Genomic DNA, 25,423 nt, shown 5'->3' with positions numbered 1-25,423 from the left:
GGGGAATAAACCAAGAACGGCTAAACTCCTCGACCCACCAGGGATTTGAATCCGGGAGCCTCTGAACCAAAGTCCACTACGCTGACTAATCAGCCAAGAATGGTGAGTGGGCACTGACACTTGGTTGACACTGATCAGTTATTTTACTGACATATTTTCAGAAATAGTCTTTTTCTTCTTCTCTTTCTTCTTGGGACAAGCGAGAGCTTTTCATAACCAGGCAGTGATATTCACGAAAATACCTTGTTCGTTTCCAAGAAGTAACCAACTATCCCACTGAGGTGGACGTATTTAAAAGATCTCAAATCAAACTGTGAAACAACAATGGCCACTAAATATTTTGAATACGAAATGCCAGAGGAGAATTCTTGATTAAAGTACAATGGAATGTTATTCTTCCTAGATGTGGCTTTTTGAACAGATGTTAAATCCAGCACGAAGACATTTATAGCGTCTTGTAGGAAGCTTTAAGGAACAGTAACACTGACATATTTACGATACAGACTAACTTGCGGGTGACGTACCAGTAACTAGTTCGGTTTAAGGTGTGGCCAGAGGACCACCAACGTCTGTCTATTACTTCATAACTTAGCGAGAACAAAACTAAGATTCACTGATAGGTCATGGTGCTATTGCATAGTCTGGTTCTTTGCTTGCTAACACATTTTCAGCAACACCGAGAAGCCATTAAGAGGTTGTGGTAGACTTTTAAAAACATTAACCTTTAGCCTGTATGATCTCATACATCACACACACACACAGCTTCACGAATTTCTATACAAACTTACTTGAGAGTGATGCTTGGGAAGCAGCCAGACTTAATGACAGAGGCAATAAATTCTGATAATATCAAGACTTACGGGATGCCATCGGACAAACATAAGATTTTTAACATGTCCTTCCTACAATAACAGTTCCTCGTAATGAGTTTATTGTTTTCGGTAATAATTGAGATATTCAGTCAGTCAGAATTTCGTATGAATGCGAGACTAGAATAATGATAATGTTGAAAACGTCCAACAACCACATGCTTTTAAAATTCCAAGTCACGCAGTGTAAAAAATTATGGAGATGATTATGGATTCGAACCCTACTGCAGGTAGTCCTACAGATTATTTTTCGTGGTTTGGGCTGAATGGCTTGGGTGGTAGTTGGCTAGTCTTCTGAGTCCAAATTGGTGGGTTCGATTCCGACTCAGTCCGGTCGAATTTTTGAATTTGAAGTTGTTCAGATATACCAGCCTTATGGCGGTAGATTTATCAGCACGCAAAATAACTCTTTCGGGACTAAATTCCGTCACCTCAGCTTCTCCGAAATCCATATGAGTAGGTCTAGGTAATGCGATGTGAAATTATTATTATTATCATTATTATTATTATTATTATTATTATTATTATTATTATTATTATTATTATTATTATTATTCATGGTTTCTCAGTTTACACCAAACAAACGCCAGGGCTCTACCTTCATAAAGTCACGGTGTCTATCTCGGCAACGTTATGATAGTCGAATGAATGGTCATCGGCTCTCACTCAATTCTCACCAAGGTGGCCATGGTTAAAATCTCGGATAATGCATGTGGGAATTTTGTATGAAAAATCACATTTCTATGATACTAATTTCACGTAAATTGGGAGTTCCCGTCGATGTGATGACAATATCAACAGCCACACAATACTATTAGAGGCTTACTTACTTTGTTACCTTCCCTGTACCAAACATTTACGACCCCAACATCGTCGAAAGCTGACCTGTGTTATTATTAGGCCTACATGAACCATGTACGAGAATAAAGTTTCTGAGGAATACTGGGAGAGGATTGCAAGCCTGAACCTGATGATGATGATGATGATGATGATATTTTAAGGGACATATAATAATAATAATAATAATAATAATAATAATAATAATAATAATAATAATAATAATAATAATAATAATAATAATAATACAGCCTTCCGACTCACTCAAAACATATAACAAACATTATCAAACTGTAATTAGACCTGAAGCATTATATGCAGCAGAATATTTAACACTTTGAACGCAAAATTTGCTTCAAAACTGGAAATTAACGAAAGGAGGATTATCCGAAAAATTCTTGGTCCCTGTCTCAAAAATAATGTTTACAGACTTCAGAGCAACTTAGAAATATACACCCACATTGGAAAGATATCAAGTGTAATCCGGAAAAGAAGGATAACATTTTACGCTCATCTCTTCATATTGTTAGCTTAAAGAATCTGTAAACGTTTGTTATCCTACTTTAGAAGTCTCAACACGATTCATCTTTGGTTGATGGAGATCGATACAGATCTTTTATAGTATGGAATCTCAGAGACAGACATTCAACTCCGAGCATCACTCAACAAAAACTTAGACAGGTTCACCAAGAAGAAGTCCCAACTCGACTGAAGCATGCCCATTCTGATTAATGGAAGAAAGCTCGCTCCGAAAGGATGAAAACCTGGTGGGCCCGCAAGAAGACAAACAGTTGAGATCTCGTGCTCCTTAGTGGCCCTAACGATGAATAATAATAACATTAATTACATATTTATATAATATACATCTTCATTATAGACTGTTATGCCTTTCAGAATTCAGTCTGCAAGCCTCTGTGAATTTACTAAACGCCACCACAACCTTCCATTTGTAACCAGTTCTGTAGCCTCGTTTCGTTCTATACCACTTATCTTTAAATCATCAGAAACTAAGTCTAACGATTGTCGTCTTAGTCTCGCTCTAGTTCTCTAATAATAATAATAATAATAATAATAATAATAATAATAATAATAATAATAATAATAATAATAATAATAATAATGTTTTAACTCCCTAATGAGTACTTTCACGGTTCTTGGAGACACGAGGAGTCAGAGTGTCATTTACAGGTCAGCAAATCTGCCAAAATGAGACTGACGGATTTGTTCATCTTCAAGTACGACTGGATTGAATCGAGCTTGGGTTCAGAAGATCAGTGCTTCTACAATCTGAGCCACTCAGCTCAGCAGAGAACTACTTATTAAGTAACTTTGTCTCTGGGAATTTAGAAGTGTGAGGGCTATGACGAAGAATATATAGGCTACCTACCTAGACTTGTTCAGGTCAAATCTATTTATCACTTTTTCTAGAATACGACTTCAGAGACTAAAGAGGCAATTTATGATGTACGGATTTTTGACGTTGAATCAAATCGGCCTGGTTATTTTATACCTTGAACTACCGAAATAATACAAACGCTCATAGTATTCAGTCCTCCACTGTATCATATTTTTATGAAAAACTCTTTTACTGTTACTAAAATGTTTTCATTCCTCCCCTGAAGGGGGAGGCGGGCCTCTTAGACAGTGACGCAGTCTCTCAGGCCGGGAGATTTGTTATGGTGAATGAGATGTTCGGAGAAGGTGAGGGGGTTGGCGGCCATGGCCTATAATAGGAGCTGTCCCGGCATTCGCCTTAGTGCAGGAGAATGGAAAACCACGGAAAACCATTCTCAGAACAGCCGACGGTTGGGGCCAGCCGTAAGATTCAACCCTGTCCCGTCTCCCGAATGCAAAGGCGTAGAGCCACGGTACAGCCGTGGCCACCCATCTTCTGGCCGGTTGGCCGGTCAGAGTGCAAAGCTGTTGGACTACGGACCAGCCGTGGCCACTTGTGGGCCGAGACCCACTCTGCATCTACCGACCAAACTTTTTTTGAGATCAGAGAATCTAGTTTACTAGTATCTGTAAATACCTGCATAAAACAATGCATCGTACTAGAATGTTATACGAAGGAGTTTTCTTTATCATACAATGCAATATATTTCTCCTGGAATGTTGATTATTTTATACCCTTCTGAAAGTAAACCTCCTTCGGTACAGCCGTCGAAAGGCCCTCAGAGAATTGGAAGGTAACGGCTTCATTACTCGTCACCTCGGCACTAGGTAGAATGGAGTAGTTAGCTACTGGCTGTCTTTGTCTCCAGGAATTAAACTAGCTACTCAATTTTGGAGAAGACAGTGAATCTCAGGGCCATGTGAGTCTGTTCACGCAGGTATAGAGTTCATTCCTAATTTATTATTCATCTTTTATTTGCAAGTGACCTCCTACCATTGTTTCCACTTGTTTGTAGAGTAAACATTCTCACTATTTCCATACTCGACACGTCCAGTTTATGAATAAGATGTCCTAATCCAGCTTTTAGACCCGTACAGCAAAGTTGGTTAGGCAGCGAAGTGAGGACTGTTCTGTCTGAGCACTCACGTTTTTTTATACAAAGTACTGTTGATTGCAACTGTGAGCTCACTATCCTAGGTTTGCTATACCTTGCTTCAAAATCAGCTGTTATACTACCATCCTCGTGAAACATACATCCTAAACATTTGTAATGATGCACCTCTGGTGTTGTTATATATTAATGAACATGATGTATTTTAATAAGTGTAAGAAAGCATGTGTTTGATAACTGTCCTTTTATATTCGCGCTACTTGTGTAGCCGTAGGAAAACTTCATGTCAAGGTTTGCGGTTTTCTTATTAGATATCTTGATGATAACGATTATGATGATAATGATGACAATGATGATGTTGATGATGATGGCGACGACGGTGAAGATAGTTAGGTATAAGGTATTTATATCGATGTTGTCTTTGTTATTAAGGACATGCAAAGACTTGAGGATCAGATTGAATATGAGAATGGTTGTATGGAGATAGGAAAATGAATATGCTTCAGATGCTGAACAGTAATACCATTCTAATCGAAAGAGAACAAGAGTTAATTGGTTAGTTCAGATAGAGATATGTAAGAGAGGAGTCCGGTGAAAATAAAATAAAGCAATGATAGGTCCAGCTTGGGGCAGTGGCTATTGACATTCAGGTCTCATGAATACTGAGTCCAGTATGACCGTATTCCATTAACCTTTAAGGAGGTTCTACCACTAATCCGTCTCTAGCATGTGAGCATCCTTGACTATAGTTTCCAATCCCAGTGACCTTTAATAATTCGAATTTGTCTGTCGCTGTGGTCCAGTGGTTAGCATAATAGTGTCCCAACCGCATGGCCCGGTTCGGTTCCAGTCTCTCTAAAGAATTTCATATAAGGTTCAGGGAATGATGCGGGATGAAGTCTGTTTCAGAAATATCATCTCAGATTAGAAGGGGGGTTAAAATGCGAATTTCGACCAGTCGGAATTAGCAACTCAGATGGTAGAGCGCTGGTTATACGTGACCAAGGTGGTGGGTTCGATTCCGGCTCAGTCTGCATAAATGTAACTTCTCCGTGCCTTATCCGTTCCAGATGTTTGCTATCATCATGGCGATTACATAGAAATAGGAGCAGTTCTGCTGAAAACATTTATCGCCGTCTTCCACGTCTAAGATCATACCTTTAATGACAAGCTGGACTAGATACTTTCCTTCAATTCTCACGATGCCAGAAGTATTCTAGTTTCGTTTATTTGTCGATGATATATAGCTCTTTTCCTTCATACGCTCTTTGCCGTCCACCTTCTCTCCAGATGTTTGGTCAATGTCCACGCCTCAACCGTGGTATTTTGAGGTTCTCAAATACACCAGCCTCTCGTCGATCGATTTAAATCCAATATCATTAAGTCTGTTTAAAATTCGCCAAAGTCTGGGATGTATTTCAATAACACTCCGCTTCAAATCAAAGCGAATGCCGGGATGGTACCTGAAAGATTGACCACGGCTGCGCCCTTCGCCTTCATAACCTCAGTTACAGATACAGTTCAACAGATAAGTTATTATTAACATAGAGCTGTTGACCACGATGTTGGGTTGAGTGGCTCAGGTGGTAGAAGACATTTTTGTTTTGTTTAAAAAAATGCTATTTGTTCGGGGCGTCGACTTAGAAAGATCTTTTGCCCCTACTTGCACCATATGTTACGAACCTGCGTGTATTTGTAAATTGCGGAAGTGCAAAGTGTTGAATGTGAGGAAAAGAACGTGAAGGACGGCACAAACACCCAGTACCCAGAGCAGGGATATTAATCATTTACAATTAAAAGTCCCTGACCCGGGCGGGAATCAAACCCGGTGCCGCCGGGTGTCAGGCGGACGCGTTGCCCCCTACACCACGGGGCCGGGCCGGACCGGACTTACTCTGTCCAGTTAAATTTGTACCTGCTCAAATACGTCAGGCTTGTGTCAGTAGATTTACCAGTACATACATTAACTCCTAAGGAACAACATTCTTGCACCTTTGCGTCTCCGAAAACCGTAGCAGTAGTTAGTGGGGCATAAAATCAATAACATTATTATAATTGTTAACCAAGCTACCCAAAGTTTCTTACAAAAATCAGCTGCATGTTCAGGTTAAACCTACATAGTCTGAACCTAGACTAGCGGAAAACATGGCCATGGTACCAGTGTTGCCAACTCATTTCCTACAATGTCCATACAAGCTACTCAAAATATCCCTATACTGTATTCACTCTCGAAGTTCCTACTCCGGAGAAAATCGCATGTAAGTAAACAAAGCATGTAAAGATAAGAATATGATACGAAAAATACCTAATAGTAATTGATATGTATATGAAAACAAAACCGCCTTTACCAATATGAAAACTATGCATTATAGAAACTTCAGTTAATCGTTCGTTCGTAATCTGTTTACCCTCCAGGGTCGGTTTTCCCTCGGACTGAGCGAGGGATCCCACCTCTACTGCCTCAAGGGCAGTGTCCTAGAGCTTCAGACATCGGGTCGTGGGATACAACTGGGGAGGATGACCAGTACCTCGCCCAGGCGGCCTCATCTGCTAAGTGGAACAGGGGCCTTGCGGGGGGTGGGAAGATTGGGAGGGATAGACAAGGAAGAGAAAAGGAAGCGGCCGTGGCCTTAAATTACGTACCATCCCGGCATTTGCCTGGAGGAGAAGTGGGAAACCATGGAAAACCACTTCCAGGATGGCTGAGATGGGAATCGAACCCACTTTTACTCAGTTGACCTCCCGAGGCTGAGTGGACCCCGTTCCAGCCCTCGTACCACTTTTCAAATTTCGTGGCAGAGCCGGGAATCGAACCCGGGCCTCCGGGGGGGGGGGGCTGCTAATCACACTAACCACTACAGCACAGAGGCGGACAACTTCAGTTAATACCCATCAGATTCTCTTTCTTCTTCTTCTTCTTCTTCTTCTTGCCTACTTAAAAAATGTTGTGCTTTACTGCTCAGTTCTTTCAAAATCTCCTGATAGATCCCTTTTCTTCTACGGCGTTGAAAGCATCAAAAGAAAATAATTACCACTTCTATACCAGTATCACATTTAAAGAAACTTAAATACTGGCTGCAAACTATACCGTACGAATTGCTTATCACACTATGTAATCAAACAGGTAACTGAATTCACTGCTTCATTACATAGCGTAACCGAGCGAGTTGGCCGTGCGGTTAGGGGCGCATAGCTATATCAGCTTGCATTCGGGAAATAGTGGGTTCGAACCTCACTGTCAGCAGCCCTGAAGATGATATTCCGTGGTTTCCCATTTTCACACCAGGCAAATGCTAGAGCTGTATCTTAATTACGGCCACGGCCGCTTCCTTCCCTCTCCTAGTCCTTTTCTATCCTATCGTCGCCACAAGACAGATATTCACTTATCATACAGTTTTGTGCATGATGAGATAAAATGAAATGGCGTATGGCTTTTAGTGCCGAGAGTGTCCGAGGACAAGTTCGGCTCGACAGATGCAGGTCTGTTGATTTGACTCCTGTAGGCGACCTGCACCGTCGTGATGAGGATGAAATGATGACGAAGTCGACATATACACCCATCCCCCGTGTCAGCGAAGTTAACCAATTATGGTTAAAATTCCAGACCCTGCTGGGAATCGAACCCGGGACCCCGGTGGCCAAACGCCAGCACGCTAACCATTTAGCCATGGAGCCAGGCATGATGAGAGTAAGCCCGCCAACTCATTTAAACAAACACAGTTTGTTTTCTACGGTGAAAGGCATTTATTAATATTTCCTGTTTTGTTGCAGTATATGACCAAGAAATTCCTATATTTTAATGGATTCAAAACTCCGTGAGGACATATCCCTACGGTAGGCAACACTGTTTGGCACTGAAAACATTACTTTAAAAAATTGAACGCTGTAAGTGACAATGTGTGGATCCCTATATGGAACTAATTTGTTTGCTTATCATTGAACATTTTGTATGAATCTGAATCGAGTAAATTTTCCCAGTGCAACAGAGTCTATGTTTCAGCTAAATCATATAAGATCCACATAATCACATATATCTTCCTTAGTCCCCAACACTATCAACCTTTCTGCCATAATATGTAATATAGACAAGAGGAATAATCATCATCATCATCATCATCATCTGTTTACCCTCCAGGTTCGGCTTTTCCCTCGGACTCAGCGAGGGATCCCACCTCTACCGCCTCAAGGGCAGTGTCCTGGAGCTTCAGACTCTTGGTCGGGGGATACAACTGGGGAGTATGACCAGTACTTCGCCCAGGCGGCCTCACCTGCTATGGTGAACAGGGGCCTTGTAGGGGGATGGGAAGATTGGAAGGGATAGGCAAGGATGAGGGAAGGAAGCGGCCGTGGCCTTAAGTTAGGTACCATCCCGGCATTCGCCTGGAGGTGAAGTGGGAAACCACGGAAAACCACTTCGAGGATGGCTGAGGTGGGAATCGAACCCACCTCTACTCAGTTGACCTCCCGAGGCTGAGTGGACCCCGTTCCAGCCCTCGTACCACTTTTCAAATTTCGTGGCAGAGCCGGGAATCGAACCCGGACCTCCGGGGGTGGCAGCTAATCACACTAACCACTACACCACAGAGGCGGCCAAGAGGAATAATACGGACATTAAATGGATCTATTTCCTGAGGTATTCTTCAGCCGGGCTGAGGAAGCTCAGACTTGGCGGGCTCGATCGCATTTGAAGATGTTCAAATTCATCACCATCGTGTCAGTACATTTACTGACACGTGAATGAACTCATGCGGTACACAATTCCAGCGCTCGTCATCTCCGAAAACCGTAAAAGCAGCTAGCGGGACTTTATTTTTGCTAGGGGTTCAGCGTCGCACCGGATCGTACACATTTTTTGTGACTATGGAATAAAAAAGATTTAGGAATGGGAAGGAAGCGAATGTGGCCTAAATTAAAGCCAAGTCCCAGCATTTTCCTGATGTGAAACTGGGAAATCATCTTCATGGCCATCGATTGTGGACTTCGAACCCACCATCTCCAGAATCCAAGCTAATACCTACACGACACAAACTGCGTATCCAACTCTCTCCATGTGGGACATTATTATTATTATTATTATTATTATTATTATTATTATTATTATTATTATTATTATTATTATAAAAGAATTTATTTTAAGGGATCAAATGCTCTTTTTCATCTTCAGATAACTCTGCTATTTACAATATTGGAATGTCACAAACAACGGACGATCAAGCACGTGCAAGGATTTCAAATATTACGTTTGTAAAGGTTGGAAGTATTTTTTTAAAGATCTCGGTATGTGTTGTGTATATGTTCCCCACTCGTTCAGCTTCCCCTCCACCGAGGACGACTCTAGGGTACCTCTTCCCCCCACCCTTCGTACTCATGAGCCGGTAAAAAAGCTAGCGGCTATATAAAGAGGATGTCATCTCGTAGTCGCCATCAAGTGATCCACAAGACTCCAAGTGCTCCACCAACCAGCCAACCACTCAACACGATGATGGTAAGTCAAGGCCTTGCGTTAGCAGAAGCTCTTCTTGGATAAGCCGAATTCCTGCGCCGCACAGGTTTCCGGTAGGAGTGTACGGTGTGAATTACACTGTACCGTTATGTGGTTTAGATCAAGTATAGATTCTGTTTCTCTCGGGAAATTTCTTCGGTTTGGATTCGTACTAAATGTTTGTTAAAAAAAGAAAGAGCGTAGTTTCTTTACATGGACCCCTACGTTATTTGTTGTTTTCAAAGGTTTATTTTATGGCTGTTATTTAAAACAGAGATTCCAGCACCATATCCCTGGCTTTGTTGCTTTGATATCGGTCTTTTCCACTGCATCTCAGGTTCAGATCTCGGTGACGGCATAATTTAGTGGTGAACAATGTGGAGTCAGGATATCTCAGGATACTCCAAAGACTTTTCTTGTACTCTTCAGTGTTACATGAGGCTTCATCTCCTCATCGAGCACTCAGGTAGAGTCACCTCAAGTACCCTACATTATTATTATTATTATTATTATTATTATTATTATTATTATTATTATTATTATTATATTTATTATTATATTTATTAAGTAAGCGTCTTCAAAATTAAGGTTTAAATTTTATTTTGACTCTATGTCTCTCAAAATTGTATTTTCATTCATGAGAATACCTTTTATTTTTCAAAAGGGCAGTTATAAAACAAAGTAGTTATCGAGTAAGTTATATTCATTCTTAATCGAAAGAAACACATCGAAGTTTTTTCTACAAGATGCTTTACGTCGCAGCAAAACAGATAGGTATTATGGGGACGATGGGATAGGTAAGTCCTACGAGTGGGAAGGAAGCGATCGTGGCCTCAACTAAGGTACAGCTCCAGCATTTGCTGCCTGGTGTGAAAATGGGAAACCACGGAAAACCATCTTCGGGGCTGCTGACAGTGGGATTCGAACCCACTGACTACCGAATGCAAGCTCACAGCTGCACGCCCCTAACCGCACGGCCAAGTCGCCCGGTCATCTAAGGTTTTCTAATACTTTCCAACATTAATATTTCTGAAGTAAGGATGATAGAAAATCTCAAGGAAAAAATTGCATGCGTTTTGATGTATTAACATTGGAAATGTAAAGCCCTTTAACATTCTCCATTGTTTGGGAAAGTAGTTTTACATACAAAATAATATTTAGTTTGCATTTTGCCTGATATTTAAATTTAAATTTTAAAACACTCCAATCAAGGAGTATCATGGCATAAAGGAGAGTGGTAATGCTGATATAGCATGAATCGCTGAATCGTCTAACAGAACCTGTTGCTAATTTGTGAAGGTCTTACATGACATAGATTCCAACTTTCTGTTGTTATTTCCCACCCATACTGCGAAGGCGTGATATTTACTGATAATTTATTAGTCAATAATTTACAATTATTATTGTACCAAGAAGAGCAATTTCATTTTGAAAATATTACAGTTTATGTAAATATATATTTTGTTGAGACGTTCAGCTTTAGAAATCAAATTCAAATTCCTCGGAGAAATACTTTTATCAGTTCAAAAATGTTTGCTTTAGCCGTACATTGTATGTTTGTTCATTTGTTTGCGTGTTTGTTGTTTGGTTGGTTGAGTAGTTAGCCCGAAGGCTGATCGGATCCTCAGCAGGTCCACGATCAGCTGTCACAGATGGCCTAGGCATCTTTGAAGATGCGTACAAGGGAAATGAGGAATGATGTACTTTCCCGTAGCGTTCTTCTCCGAGACGGAATTTGCTATTACATATCAGTCTACCAAGTCCACTGAAATGTACAAACCAACTAACCTTCTGAGCGAACATTCTTACACCATTCATAGCAGAGACTGAGTGCATTACTAGCATCGCTCGTACCTCAGTCACTTTCGTATTGCCAAATCCAAGGGTGGGACTGAGTCAATTCAATGTTAGTAAGAAATTTGTTCTACCCTATACCAGAAGAGCCGGCCCAACGGTGTAGGGGTAGCGTGTCTACCTCTTACCCAGAGGACCCGGGTTCGATTCCCGGCCAAACCAAGGACTTTTACCTGGATTTGAGGGCTGGTTCGAGGACCACTCAGGCAGGGTACGTGATAACAATTGAGGAGCTATCTGACGGTGAGATGACGGCCCCGGTCTAGAAAGCCAAGAATAACGGCCGTGAGGATTGGTCGTGCTGATCAAACGACGCCTCGTAACCTGCATGTTTTCGGGCTGAGCAGCGGTCACTTGATAGGCCATGGGCCTTCGGGGTTGTTGCGCCATGGGGTTTGTACCAAAAAACAAAGTGCACTGTAAACACCAGGTCTCGCCAATTAAGAAATAACCATACATTATAGCCCATAAATTTAGTATTTGGGTCCCGGAATATTACAATCAATCTACATTCTCTTACAGACTCCATTATTATACTCGATTTTAATAATAATAATAATAATAATAATAATAATAATAATAATAATAATAATAATAATAATAATAATAATAATAATAGTTTTTTACAAGTTGCTTTAAGTCGCACGGACACAGATAGTTCTTATGGCGACTTTGGGACAGGAAGGGGCTAGGAGTGGAAAGGAAGCGGCTGTGGCCTTAATTAAGATACATCACTAGCATTTGCCTGGTGTCAAAATTTTGATGATCTCTGAAATAATTTGCAACATCGCAATATTAATCGCAATGTTTGCATCATATCATTCTTGATTATTTCACAATGAATGAGACAGAAACGAAAACATATTTTTAATAGAAGTTATCCTAGATGCCTACTGTAATCAATAATACGTTGTTATACCACGAAATATTTAACCTTTGAAGCATAATAGGAGAGAAAGCAACTCATACCTGTTATCGAAAGAAGCTCATTAACTTCGCATTAATGATCCTAACCATCCCAACACAATAGAACTTGCGAAGTGAGGTGTGTATGAGTAGGGGGGGATAGATACGAGCGTTACACAATTTCAGTAATAATACGTGACATTGTATATAAAAGTTCGAATTTCACGTAACTTACAACGTAACGTGTTGAAGAGGAAAAGGTGTGCATTCACAATTTTTAATGAAAATTAGGTCCATATATAGCAGATGGGAAGAATCAGACACTGTGAGATCAGGCTCTGAGATTTCAACGTTATTAAACTCTCATTAATATATGAATGAAACACACAACGGAATACGTAACAAGCTCTCAACCGATTGATATCACTTTGTTACTCTGGTTTCAGTCATCCAACTAAAGAAGGAGATTCTGGAATTGATCTGCGGTCCTCGAGATCCTTCTAATATTATTGCACTTCTTTAGCATAAACTGAAAGTATTTACCTTTCTTCCATGATAATTTTTATGTAATTACGTAGCTATGAGTGGTTTAGTTCACTCAGAAATATATGAGTTCGATTATCTGTAGGAAGCTGATAAATTTAGAAATGGTACTATCGTCTTTCGAGAGGTATATGGCGCTCAGTTTGCAACATAAATAAGTGCCACGCTTATTTCTGGAGAGAAAGGTAAAAGGTATCTATTCCTCTTGAGATGAATAGTGAAAGCGTCTACCTTATTATGTTCCAAGGACTTTTATGACCTATATGGAGATGGTTATGCTTTGATATTCTCAGCACAATATTATATTAATTCATCAGACTCAACACTAAATTAATTATTTTATGTACAAAATTCTTGAAACGTACAATGAATTACAAAACAATTCCCTGCATTACATGGATGGAAAGTATTATTTCTATCGTAAGAAACTTTCAAAAATAGATTAGAAAAAAATCCAGATTATTTCTAAATTACACAAACTGAAAATATAAAGGTTGATTGTATCAAGAAAGAAATTCTTATTTAGTTACGTAGCCAGAGGTCTTATGTAGGAATGTTAGGTACCGAAAATCTGAAGAGCGAGATGTAGTTAGCATAAATATACTCCTTTGTAGAGTAGGCCTACATCAGGTCAGTGAAAGAATGGATGAACCTCGGAATACTGCACAAGACATTTATTTTATTTCTATTTGAAGATTGGTACACAGGCCTGATAGGCACATCGTCGCTGGCTTGTGAGAGGAAAATTCAAATTTCTGTGGTTCGGATTTCACTGAAAGCCCCGTGTCTAAGATCACGTTACTAACGGTCTAGTAAAAGAATGTAAGTCTGCTTACATTTTTGGCTCCTTTAGCACTTTCCCTCTATGTCTTGGGTCACTTAAGCTATAAAGGTTCATTTTGAGCTTTGGTTGGGAGCTTAAGGTCGGACTGACATCGTAAAATTCGATCCCACAGCCATTAAAATGCCAACCCCGTGGTGCAGGGGTAGCGTGCCAGTCCGTCGCCTGCACGCCCTCGGTTCGTCTTCCGGCCAGTCAAGAGATAATTCTAGACTGAGGGCTGGAACGGTGTTCGCTAGGGTTGTCATCACGCTGACCACATGGCACCCCAGTATCAGCAGGCCATGTGGCTAGGCAGCAGTCATCTTAGCAGGTCAAGAATCTAATGGGATGGTGCGCCACGAGTCAAGGAAACACATCATAATGATTCGAAATGCGATCATCATTGTTAAGTCAGATCGAAGTTAGTCCTAAGCTATCGTACATCCTTTGTATACTACGATTAGAAATGATTTACTTAAATTCTTGCTTGCTTGTTGTTTAAAGTGGCCTAACATCTAGGTCATCGGTCCTTACTTAAATTCAATTAACCACTGAACAAAGAAAAATCTATAGAATTATTAGAATATCCTCTGAATGAGTTATTTTCCTGCGACTACTATAAGTGACGCATCTTCCACTCTGAAAGTGTTTCGAGGAGAAACTCAACAAGAGAAGAAAAGAAGACTGCTTCTTATATGAGGGGTTTAATAGCTGCTGGGAGTGTCTATGTTTATGTTACTTACAGTAGCAGATTACAGCACTTAACTAAAACTATCGGTGAAACTATCACATCTTTCTCAATAAAATCGTTTCAAGGTTCTCTGGGGTCAAGGTGTGAAGGTTGCATCACGCTAATGGCATAATAGAGAGCCTTTTGTTTCTGAGATGAGCGAGAGACCGTGACTCGATAGATATAAGATGAACCAGAGCGCTTCTTCTGGTTCAGCCTGCGGGGATAAAACAGGTCTTACGGGTGGCCTTGAACTGATCTACGTCAGGACGACCGCAGTAATTATACTAGGATTCTTTTCCCTCTCCGTATTACTGGTAACAAGAAGCATTTTATTATCCTGTTCATTACAAAATAGTTGAATGTGTGGACTGAATGGAGTTAGGTAAGCTATTAATGGTTTCTAAATGGGATGTATTGTAGGTCACCAGCAGTACTGTACTTATCGGCACACCTCAATGTCTTAGCTCAGCTAAGAAAACGGAGTAATACCTTTATATTGTTAAAATTACTATAATTTCGGTCTCTTATCCAACGGTCCATTATTTTTATTATGTCAGGTACATAAACTCTATGCGAAATCAGGTTGATTCTGTAAGAGGAACATATAAGGAGACAGTTAGATGACAATTTCCTGGTGGATTCCACGATTAAATTATAGTTAGTGCACATTGATTTTATACTGGACAAAGGAGAAGTGGAAATTACTTTTCTTCCGTGTTCTGTGACTTTTCACTGTTACTTTCATTTTAGTATTACTTCACTGGACAAAGGAGAAGTGGAAATTACTTTTCTTCCGTGTTCTGTGAGTTTTCACTGTTACTTTCATTTTAATATTACTTCACAGGCACCTTCACTTTTCTCTGGTTTTTTTTGGTAGCAGTTTAACGTCCAGTATCTCAGATAGGTTTTCCGCGGTGATGCGATAGGAAAAGGCTAGGGATGGGAAGGATGCAGCAGTGGTCTTCATTCACTGAGGTACAGACCCAGCGTTTATCTGGTGTGAAAATTAGAAACCAAGGAAAACCATCTTCAGGGCTGCTAAGAATGGGGTTTGAACCCACTATCTCCCGAATGCAAGCTCACAGCTACACGGTCCGTATCGACAGCAAACTCACTCGGTACATTAATTTCGTGTTCACTCAGAAATATTCATTAGCTACAACGTTTTCTTTTTTACAATGACTTATGCCCTATGGAGAGGCCTGTTGAAGGTCTTCTGATTAGACGCCTTACAGGGTTAGGTCTATAGGCGACCTGAAAATCTGTGAGAAACGGACCCTGCCTAAGATGAGTTTTAATTCTGAAGATGGCACAATACACAGCCCCCGAGCGATAGGAATTAACCAATTAAGGTTCAAATCCCTGACAGACCGAGAATCGAACACGGTGCCCCTCAGACCAAAGGCCAGCATGCTAACCATTTAGCCATATACCAGGCCTTTGAAGAAATCAGGTATCAAAAGAGTGAGAGAGAGCCAATAACTGCAAGTGTGTTCCACAAAGTCATTGGAAGAACGGAAAGATGTCACTGACAAAAGGACCTTGGAGGACCTCAAGGTCATTCTCAAACCTTATCGAGGATATATGCGCATTGAGGGCCTTGGAGGAACTCAATGTCATACTTTTGTAACAGCATGAAGGATGATGTCATGTGAAGGGGCGAGGCAGTAGCGCACTGGAGATGTTCTTTGCATGAAATAACATGAATGTACAGGCGTAGTATTTTGTCCAGAATATGTGCGTGTTCGATGTAGCTTCTTCTCTTGATCAAGTGTTGAACAAACAAAAAAGATTATTGAGGGAAGTCCACTCCCTTCTCTTGTACACAGTCGTTTATCTTGTATTCAGAGGCATTTCTAATACCTTTTGCCTCATATACATACAATAAAATGACACATAATTGCATCTGTTACCTTGCTCAGTTCTTGGGGTGCGGCTCATTTGTAGATTAGCCCCCATACCTGGACAAAAAGGAACTATTCCCAGTTTTGTATCCTCTACCCTTGAGAGCACCAAACAAACCATTAGAGTCGTGACCTTTCAACACAGTTTCTTCACTAGTCACAAATTCATTCAACCCTTCGTACAAGATAAAATTGTCTGCTTAGATTCAGCAGTTAACTTTTATTTTTATCTTCCTTCATTTAGTCTCCATTAAGAGTTTATTTTATTCATATTCTTCCTTAAATGCTTTCCAGTTTATGCAGGTCAGAATTTGATGACAATTTACGGCTGGATACCCTTCCTGACACATCGTGTGTACAGGGATGTATTCACTGCAGCTTGTTCTTGTGGTGGTTGGTAGTGTGGTGTGTAGATGAAAGTATAAGATGAACACAAAGACCCAATCCCCGAAACGCAGTTAAAATCTCCCGGCCCGACCGGAAATCGAACCAGACGCCCTGTGTACCGAAGGCCACTACACTCACCATTCAACCAAGGAGCCGAATATTTTGTGCATATTTTCATCATGACAAAGTATCATGGCTACCACGACCACCATTACAGCCACTAAATAGACCTAACCAGGGAATGCCACGGAGACTTCAACGAGTGGGTAAAAAAGGAGCAGGGGGCATTTACCAAAAGTTTACTTTTTTATCAACGCCATGTTTCTTCTTAAAAATAAGAAATGAAACGTAATGACGCAATGTACTTATACCGGTGTTTTTCAAGAGTTCTGTCTACAAACTGAGAGCGACTCTATTGAAGTGTTTGTGCATTCAGGCGGAGCTCGTTTATATTTAAGTGGACTCGTAGTAAATAAGTCTCTTTCTGGCCAACTGCCTGCTTTTGTATGATACCAGACAAGCTACTTCAGATGCTCCACGTCTGCTTGTACATTATTTATATTCATCTTGCATCTTGAATCAACGGGCCCCACCCTAAAGCTTTCCTCGATTGTTAATTAACAGACACAATAATATATAGTATGGGTAGTCACACAACATTTAAATATGATCAGAAATGAATTGGAAACGAGGAAGTTGGATATGGCGGACGTCTTGAGCGTCGTTTGAAATATTATGGTGAATATTGAACAGTACTATCAATTAAAAAAAGTATGATGCGAAATTGAATAGTTTCTGCAGAAAATTATCTAGATTTTCAGCACTGTACGTTGACATTCATTTAATCATATGGGATGTATTTAGGATGTTGGTTTAGTAGTACAATCTGGGCTTAGAATAAACATTTTCCTTCGTTAAAAACGTAACATATGTACGAGAGAATAAAAAATGAGATTGAGATATGTTAAGGATTCATTATCATCTTCTTTATCTTTAGTGAGAAGTAACTCTAATAATGCTCACAGAATATCTTATTTCATACAACCGAGTGAGTTGGTTACTCGGTTTGAGTCACGGAGCTGTTAGCTTGCATTCGGGATATAGTGGATTCGAACCCCACCGTCGACAGCCCTGATGAATTTTAGTTAAGGCTACGGAAAATACCATTCTAATCATAACCCTGTCCTACGCTTTTGTCGCCATAAAGCTTGTTTGTATCGTTTCGACTTAAAATGAATGGAGAAAAGAAATAATATACCTATAAGGTCGAAAACGGGTTCTAATTAGACGAAAAATCATAAGCAGACTAGCTAGTTGTATTTTATGTAATACGGCTGCAGAATATGTCTTGTTGTAATTGTTATTTTCACTGTCATCATATCAACCCATTTCATTCTCCAAATATTTTTTTCTGCAATGAAGTCATCGGATAACGAAATAATTTTCAGTACTTTTCTCTTTCCTGAAAGACTGAACTTGGGTATTCTAATGGCAAAGAATGATTTTTATCCAACCCAGTGTTAATATCGTAAATTTGTTTTGGTGGGGGCCATTTTTCTTCATTATAGACCCAGCTGAACTAGGTTCATCAGTCTATCGAAACTAATTCAGGTACTTTGCAAATTTATTTTATCCTGATTTAGTTTTCGGCCGACTTAAGAACCTAACATTTATAGTTTAATTTCATAAATATATGTAATACAACGTAAACTACACGCTGTTTCACTTCGCTGTCCCAGATTGTGGAAATATCCTTTTATTTTTGTTTGGGAAAAATACTATATTGGCTCCGAGTGAGTTGGCCATGCGGTTAGGGGCCCGGAGCTGTGGGCTTGCATTCGGGAGATAGTGGATTTGAACACCACTGTCGGCAGTCCTGAAGATGGTTTTACGTGGTTTCCTCTTTTAACACCAGACAAATGCTAGAGCTGTACCCTAATTAAGGCTTCCTTCCCACCCCTAGCCCCTTCCTACCCCATCGTCGTCGCCATAAGACCCATCTAAAGCAAAATAATAGAATATTGTTAAGCGGACATCTTTAAACTATTGAAAGCATACAGGTAATAACGTTAGAAGACTTTAACAACTTTCAGGTCCCCTGTTCTTTATTTATATGGAAGTGTTTTCATTCAAAACAAAACTCGGTGTTTAAAAAGTAATCTTTTGAACACAAGTGGGCTAGCTAGTTACTGCGACACTTCTATAGTTTAAGTATGGTTGAAATATTTAAATTTTTGTTTTGTTTCAGCTCATCCTGATGACCGCTGCCCTTGTGGCTGTAGTTAGTGCCGCTCCCCAAGGCCAGATCAACACAACTCCCATCCCCATCGTGCGTTCAGCGTCGGACACCAAGTTCGATGGCAACTATGCATTCAGGTGAATATCTAGCTCCGTTATTGTTACTTCTACTGGTGGATCTGCTTTATAGTCAGTACTGAAGTCCAATGACAGAATTAAAAATTGGTAGTGGATAGAGATACCGCCTACTAAGAGGCCACAGCCGATGCTGGTGAAATATTTAAAATGTAAAACAAAAATTCACAAATCTGTGTTTAAAATTTAGCCAGATAAGACTACAAGTCTGTTTGTTTTCTTTTAGTTTCTCACATATCACCGAAAACGGAACTGAGGGCCAATGAGGCCTGTAGCTCCTAAAATTTTCTAGCAACAACAATCGAAATATTCTGAAAATAATACATCTCAACTTTCGTTTAATATATTTTGTCAGCTGATATTTTTGTGTATTTACACATGTCGGAATGTCATTTTGGCCCAGTTTTCATCTTAACTGAGTTGTCCTACATCTCGCTCTAGTCTCGAATTTGAGCTAGAATAGCAAAATTGAACCAGAGCTAGGCGATTCGGAAGTTTCTATGCTAATCCCTCGACCACAGATATTGACTGTCTTTATAAAGAGCCTCTGTACTATACCCTCACCAATCAAAACCAATATAGAGACTTTGAAAGAAAACTGTTCAGGAGGTGAATTCAGACACAGGATAAGTAGTAAAATGGCTTTAAAATATTCTCTAAAAAGCGACGGTGACTTGACAGCGATTTAATAGTTCACAGAGTTGCTGTATTCCCTATTTACTACAGTGAAATCTCTGAATAATTCGACCATCAACCTTTTTTTTAAGTGGGCTATGGTGATATTTTAGTATGTCATGATAATATGCGAACATATAATATAATGCTTATATATTGTATACTTCTTGAACTGCTGAGGAAGACGGGAGAATATATGCTTCTTCCAGAGTCTGTTAGCCAGTGCTACTGGAAAATAACTTTGTTTACTACCCATGTACTTAAAATTCCTTCCCAACACTAGGCTATTGACAATACAGTGTCGTGCCCTCGGGGCTGTCAGACAAAACACAGCACAGACGTACGGGTTTGGTTTTCCAAGAAGATGTTAACTCGAGCTCAATTTGCATTGTATGAGAGAAACTCTAGATGATTTGCATATGAATAGGTAGCATATAGACTTCAGGAATGAAAAACAACGAAAGTATTCGTCAATATTAGTAAAATTTGTCAGCCAAACAGGCCCTAATATCTTGTAGGCATGAAACGACTTACTTTTGCAGTATGTATATATTCCTCTGGTTTTAACATCAGTGAGATCGTTTAATGGCTCGGGCAATGCTTCAGAAATAGATTACGAGTTTTATACGAAGAGAAATCATATTACAATCTATGCCATACGGTCATTGTCAGAATTCTAATAGTCGTATATTCTGAAAATATTCTAAAACATAAATATGAAAAGGGAAAAAATTGAAATTAGTGAGTTTACTTTGGACGCGAACCTGAAAGTTTCCAGTTCCGTAATGGGTGCTGAAGCCAATTACACGAGGTCAGCCGAAGAATATAAAGCAAATTCAACTCAAGACTTGAATACTAAGAGATGCCGTCCTAATGGGGATAGTATAGCAAAGCAAAGTCACCTCCGTACAGGCCATGAAGGCCCTTGCAGGAGCGGAAGGTAAAGGCTCCCACCATTGTTAACCTCGGCACGTGATGGGGTAGAGTGGTTAGCTTTACGCCCGTCCGCCTTTGCCCCCAGGAATTAACATGGTACTCATTTTTTATGTAGGCTGAGTGAACCTCAGGGACATATGCACCTCCGGAAGTGGAAATCTCGTTTTTTAAATTTACGACTTCCTGGCGGGGATTCGAACCCACGTCCTTCCAGGCGAACCGAGCACGCCTTTACCGCCTCGGCCAGGCAGCCAATGAGGATAGTATATTTAAAAATAAATTCTGATAATAAAAATTATTTAAGAGTCCCATCTACTTCCGTCGGTCTTAAGCATGTATTTGAATATAATTTTATAAACGTGTTTTCTTGAGAGTCATAACTACGAGCTTATTCTCCTTCGTTAACAACAGTCGTAGGGGAAAGAAGACGAGTTCTGAACCTTGAGGAATGAAGGTACAGCTAAAGGACGTGAGGGCCATGAAATGTGAAAAAATGAAAACCATCGTAGTCTTCACACAGTTAATTGGAAGCGTTGGAAGCGTACAATAGTTGACCTAGAAATATGGGATTGTAAAGATGAAACAGATAAGTCCGTGGTTCTGTATAAGAAAGTTCGTGAAATGCCGGACTCATCTGGGGATCCCACGGCTTCTGTTCTACGTCTCACGAGATGTAAAGCTCATTACTTAATCTTATAAGAGGTGTATTAAACCACTGTTTATTTACTAGGAGATGCATAGCTGATTATAGGACAGGGTTAAAAAGGCAGGATCAGCAAAGGTGGTATTGTATACCGGTACCTTCAGATGTCGCGTTGAATAGCTCTGCATTAGAGATAGTACGAAGCTGCTTGTTGAGAAAGTAACGCCTTGACAATGGGGCCTTGGTAGCGAGCAGAAGAACAGGTTATAGGTAAATGGCCACATTGACCATTGAACTTGAACTACATGACGAGTTCTAGATCGCAGACACTGATTAGCAAGAAGAAACCTGCTACAACTGGAGCAGATGAAGGCCTTCTACGGGCAGGTCTTACACCTTGTTATTGCACGCTGCACAAGTGAACCATAAAAGGAACGCATTTCCGCTAAAATTATAGCTGACCAGCTACGTTGCCTAGTTCTGAATGGGTGTTAATTGACATCTTTTTAGTGCATGCTTTCCATTCAGAAAGACTATAGAATATATGCCTGTGATTGACAAGGTAACATGATCATCAGAAAGGAGGAAAGCAAATACATTTGTTAGAGCTAAGCTTTGTGATTCTACTTTACAGGCTATGTGAGCGGTAAGTTCAATTATTATGAAAGAGAGATAACTGTAATAAAGTTAAAATCAAATTAGAAACAATATTGGTCAGGAAATTACTTTGACTAAAGGATCAATGTTAACCTGCTGTACTGTAATGGAACTCACGATTTATTTCGTGCAGCTTACCTTATATTTATTAAATCATTAAAAACAAGCGTTACATATATCAAGCGATATTAATCGTCAGCTTACCTTTTTAGATCATACAATCTGACTAGGAATATCTTTCAGTACTGACGAATTACGCTCGAATCGGTCCTTATGATGTATGATACTGGCTGTTACATCTATAACAGCACTACAAAGCACAATTGCAGTCATTTCAAAGCTAGTATTGAAAAGAATACCCAGAGATCGCGAGTTGACTCGGCTTCTATCAAGTCTCTTTTCTTGATCACAAAATTTGTTTCACAATTCTATTCTCAATGCAGGGCTTGCAGACCTTCTGACAACGCTGGTGTTATTATGATATAATATCTTTACAGTTTGAACTATACAAAATCTTTAAGAACGATCTGGAATCTCAGGTCCTTAAATTCTATTATGTATAAATAAAAATATAATTCTTTTTCTACCTACACTTCGCCTTCCTATTACGAAATTGCAAATTAGAGCGTCTGGGTTTCAACTTTGATCCATTGTATCCACTTCTTGTGAAGCCATGCAAATCTCTTCATCTCTCGAATTCTAGTTTCTTGTATATAGTTTTCTTACAACCTCCTTGACTCAGTAAATATTTAAATTCTGGTGTCCCTCTGCTTTTCCTCCCTTATGGCCTTGCTTCATGAATTTGTGTCACTACCCATTCCAAGTTAGCTATCTCTTGCTTATGTGTCTTATAAGTGGCTCCACTTCTACTTATTCCCGTAATCTCTCATTCCTGACCCTATCTCTTTGCTTTAGTCACAGTCTTTCTGTAGTATGTAAATAAATATATACATTGCGATGTTGATTACCTCACTGCTTCGAAGTATGGTTAGTCTCCACATATAAGCAGTGACATAGTGTCCTTTCAGAATGTATTGTTATAAAATGAAGTCAGAAATGCGTATATACAAATAACTTCCACTCTCACATACCAAGTTTCATATACTGCATTTATAATATCTTGTGTGACATTCACTGACAGTTTTGTTGGTAAAAATAGGAATTACACCTAATGTATCATTCAACTGGTCAAAATCTGTTTAGAAAAGTACTCTTAATGATCTATTGTATACGAGGAAACAGTTCCGATATTAGGAATATGTAAATCTTGTATTTATTCTTGACTTAGTGAATGATTGATTGTTGTGTTATGGTGTGGGAGGACGAAGGGATTACGGTAGCTGTTGTGTTTCAGCTACGAGACGGGTAATTCGATTGTCCGTGAGGAAGTCAGCGAGGTGCTGAATCAAGGAAGCGCCAACGAACAGCGTGTTGTCCGCGGCAGCTACTCCTACGTCGACCCTGACGGCAACCCATTCCAGGTGACTTACATCGTCGATGGTGACGGTTTCCGTGCTGAAGGTGCCCGTCTGCCTGTCCCACCACCAATCCCCGAAGAGATCCAGGCGGCTTTGGCCCGAAATGCTGCCGAGGAGGCGCAACTCAGCGATGCCCAGAGAGCTGAAATCGACACTGGCAGATACATCCTTCAGTAAGAAAACTCCGCAAAACCGCTACCCACCTGGACTATCGCGAACTATTCCCTTTTAAACCGAAAGAAATAATCACCTCCAGTTGGATCTATTGGATCTAGGGCTGCCCAGTGTCGTACATATATCCAAATTATTTCAGACATTACAGATTAACATTAGCTGGATGGAAATCGTGCAAATATTCTTTGGATTTTAAGAACAAGTCTTTGAAATCTAGTTATTAGCAGCCCATGATTCGAAAATAAATTATTTCTTTCTGTTTGATGACAGCACGACTCTAACGGGGTATGGCGAGATGGACAATTTGTCTGACGTCAGACATTCTCGCTTTCGATATTACTCTACTTCCTTTCTCAGTAATTCACCTTGTTAGGAAGTTCTTTCAGCCTATTACGAAAAAAATGTCTTCTCGATTTAATGATCACAGAAAATTCGAAATTTCGTATATATATTTTTTTACTCTTACTGGAGGTGAACTCACCTCCGGACGTGCCATTGCTCGGTATGTGTGTACGTGTGTGAGTGTATGATGTTTGTACAGACGCAGTAGTTCTATTAACAAGTAACTTTAGTTCCTGCAGTAACACTTTTATGTATTTCCCTGTCTTGTAGGAAGGACAGTTAACTGTGCAATGTGTATGTAATTTCGTGTAGGCTTGAAAAGCAATAAAGTAATTTTGCAAATAATCATGCGTTATCCTTGTTGCATTGTACCCTACCCAATGTGTTTCAGTTGGTGATAGAAGGATCAGGGTGGAGGGTTGTGATTCATATCGTCCATTGGCCCTTGAAATACCGCTATGTGACAATGTTGAGGGGAGAAATACTGATCCGCAGCACACGTATCACTTAGAACGAACATTCCTTGTTAAGTTCATGCAACGCTGAACCTTAGACGACAGAAACTTTCTGATTATAGTTCTAATTTGAAATATCACATAGCGGATATTCTAGGCGCAACTACGATATGCTGTTGATAACTAACTGTTAAAATAGAGTCCAATATTTTTTCCCGGTTTCTGATTTACCTTTACTCATCGATGGAGATCGCAATGAGTTTCATTGAGTGTCGGAAAGCCATGTGAATAACTTCACAGGCAGAAAAGCTGGTGGAATACGGCGTATCATGAAACGTGTCTGAGTACCTTGCTAATCTATGAAAATGGCTAGTCACAAATGTAAATTCTTACTACATAAAATATAGGAAAAAGACTAGTACGGTATGCTACTTGTGTGAAATAATTCCGATGACCTATCTCCACTGGTGTGAATAATTAGAATTAATTATCACTATGATAGCTCTACATCTCTAATTGAAAAGATATGGCTCATAATTGGTGCGGGTTCTCATAGATTGTTAGATGGTCCAATATTGCAGTTCAGAAATATGTCTGTAAAACATTCATCTCTGGAGCATTTGGCCTTGATTTCACTAATCTTAGAATATATCAGTAGAAAATGTTATTTTCTTAACACCCTACTAAATATTACGGTTTTCGTGGACGCCGAGGTGCCGGTATTTAGTCCCGCAGGAGTTCTTTTACGTGCCAGTAAATCTACTGACACGAGGCTGACGTGTCTGAGCACCTTAAAGTACCACCGGACTGAGCTAGGATCTAACCTGCCAAGTTGAGGTCAGAAG

General features: G+C 39.9%; 1 protein-coding gene across 1 annotated transcript; it reads left to right on the top strand.

Moving 5' to 3' along the window:
* The first annotated feature begins 9,641 nt into the window (after positions 1 to 9,641).
* On the top strand, positions 9,642 to 24,468 carry LOC136868435 (endocuticle structural glycoprotein SgAbd-8). Its single transcript, XM_067144774.2, has 3 exons — positions 9,642 to 9,698; positions 19,094 to 19,221; positions 23,484 to 24,468. Exons 1-3 carry the CDS (start codon positions 9,693 to 9,695, stop codon positions 23,782 to 23,784), a joined length of 435 nt encoding a protein of 144 aa, XP_067000875.1. The 5' UTR covers positions 9,642 to 9,692; the 3' UTR covers positions 23,785 to 24,468.
* The last annotated feature ends 955 nt before the right edge of the window (positions 24,469 to 25,423 follow it).

The sequence above is a fragment of the Anabrus simplex genome, chromosome 1, assembly GCF_040414725.1.
Source record: "Anabrus simplex isolate iqAnaSimp1 chromosome 1, ASM4041472v1, whole genome shotgun sequence".
Classification (NCBI taxonomy): domain Eukaryota; kingdom Metazoa; phylum Arthropoda; class Insecta; order Orthoptera; family Tettigoniidae; genus Anabrus; species Anabrus simplex.
Note: the sequence above shows the minus strand (reverse complement) of the source record. Positions and strands in the feature narration are given on the sequence as shown.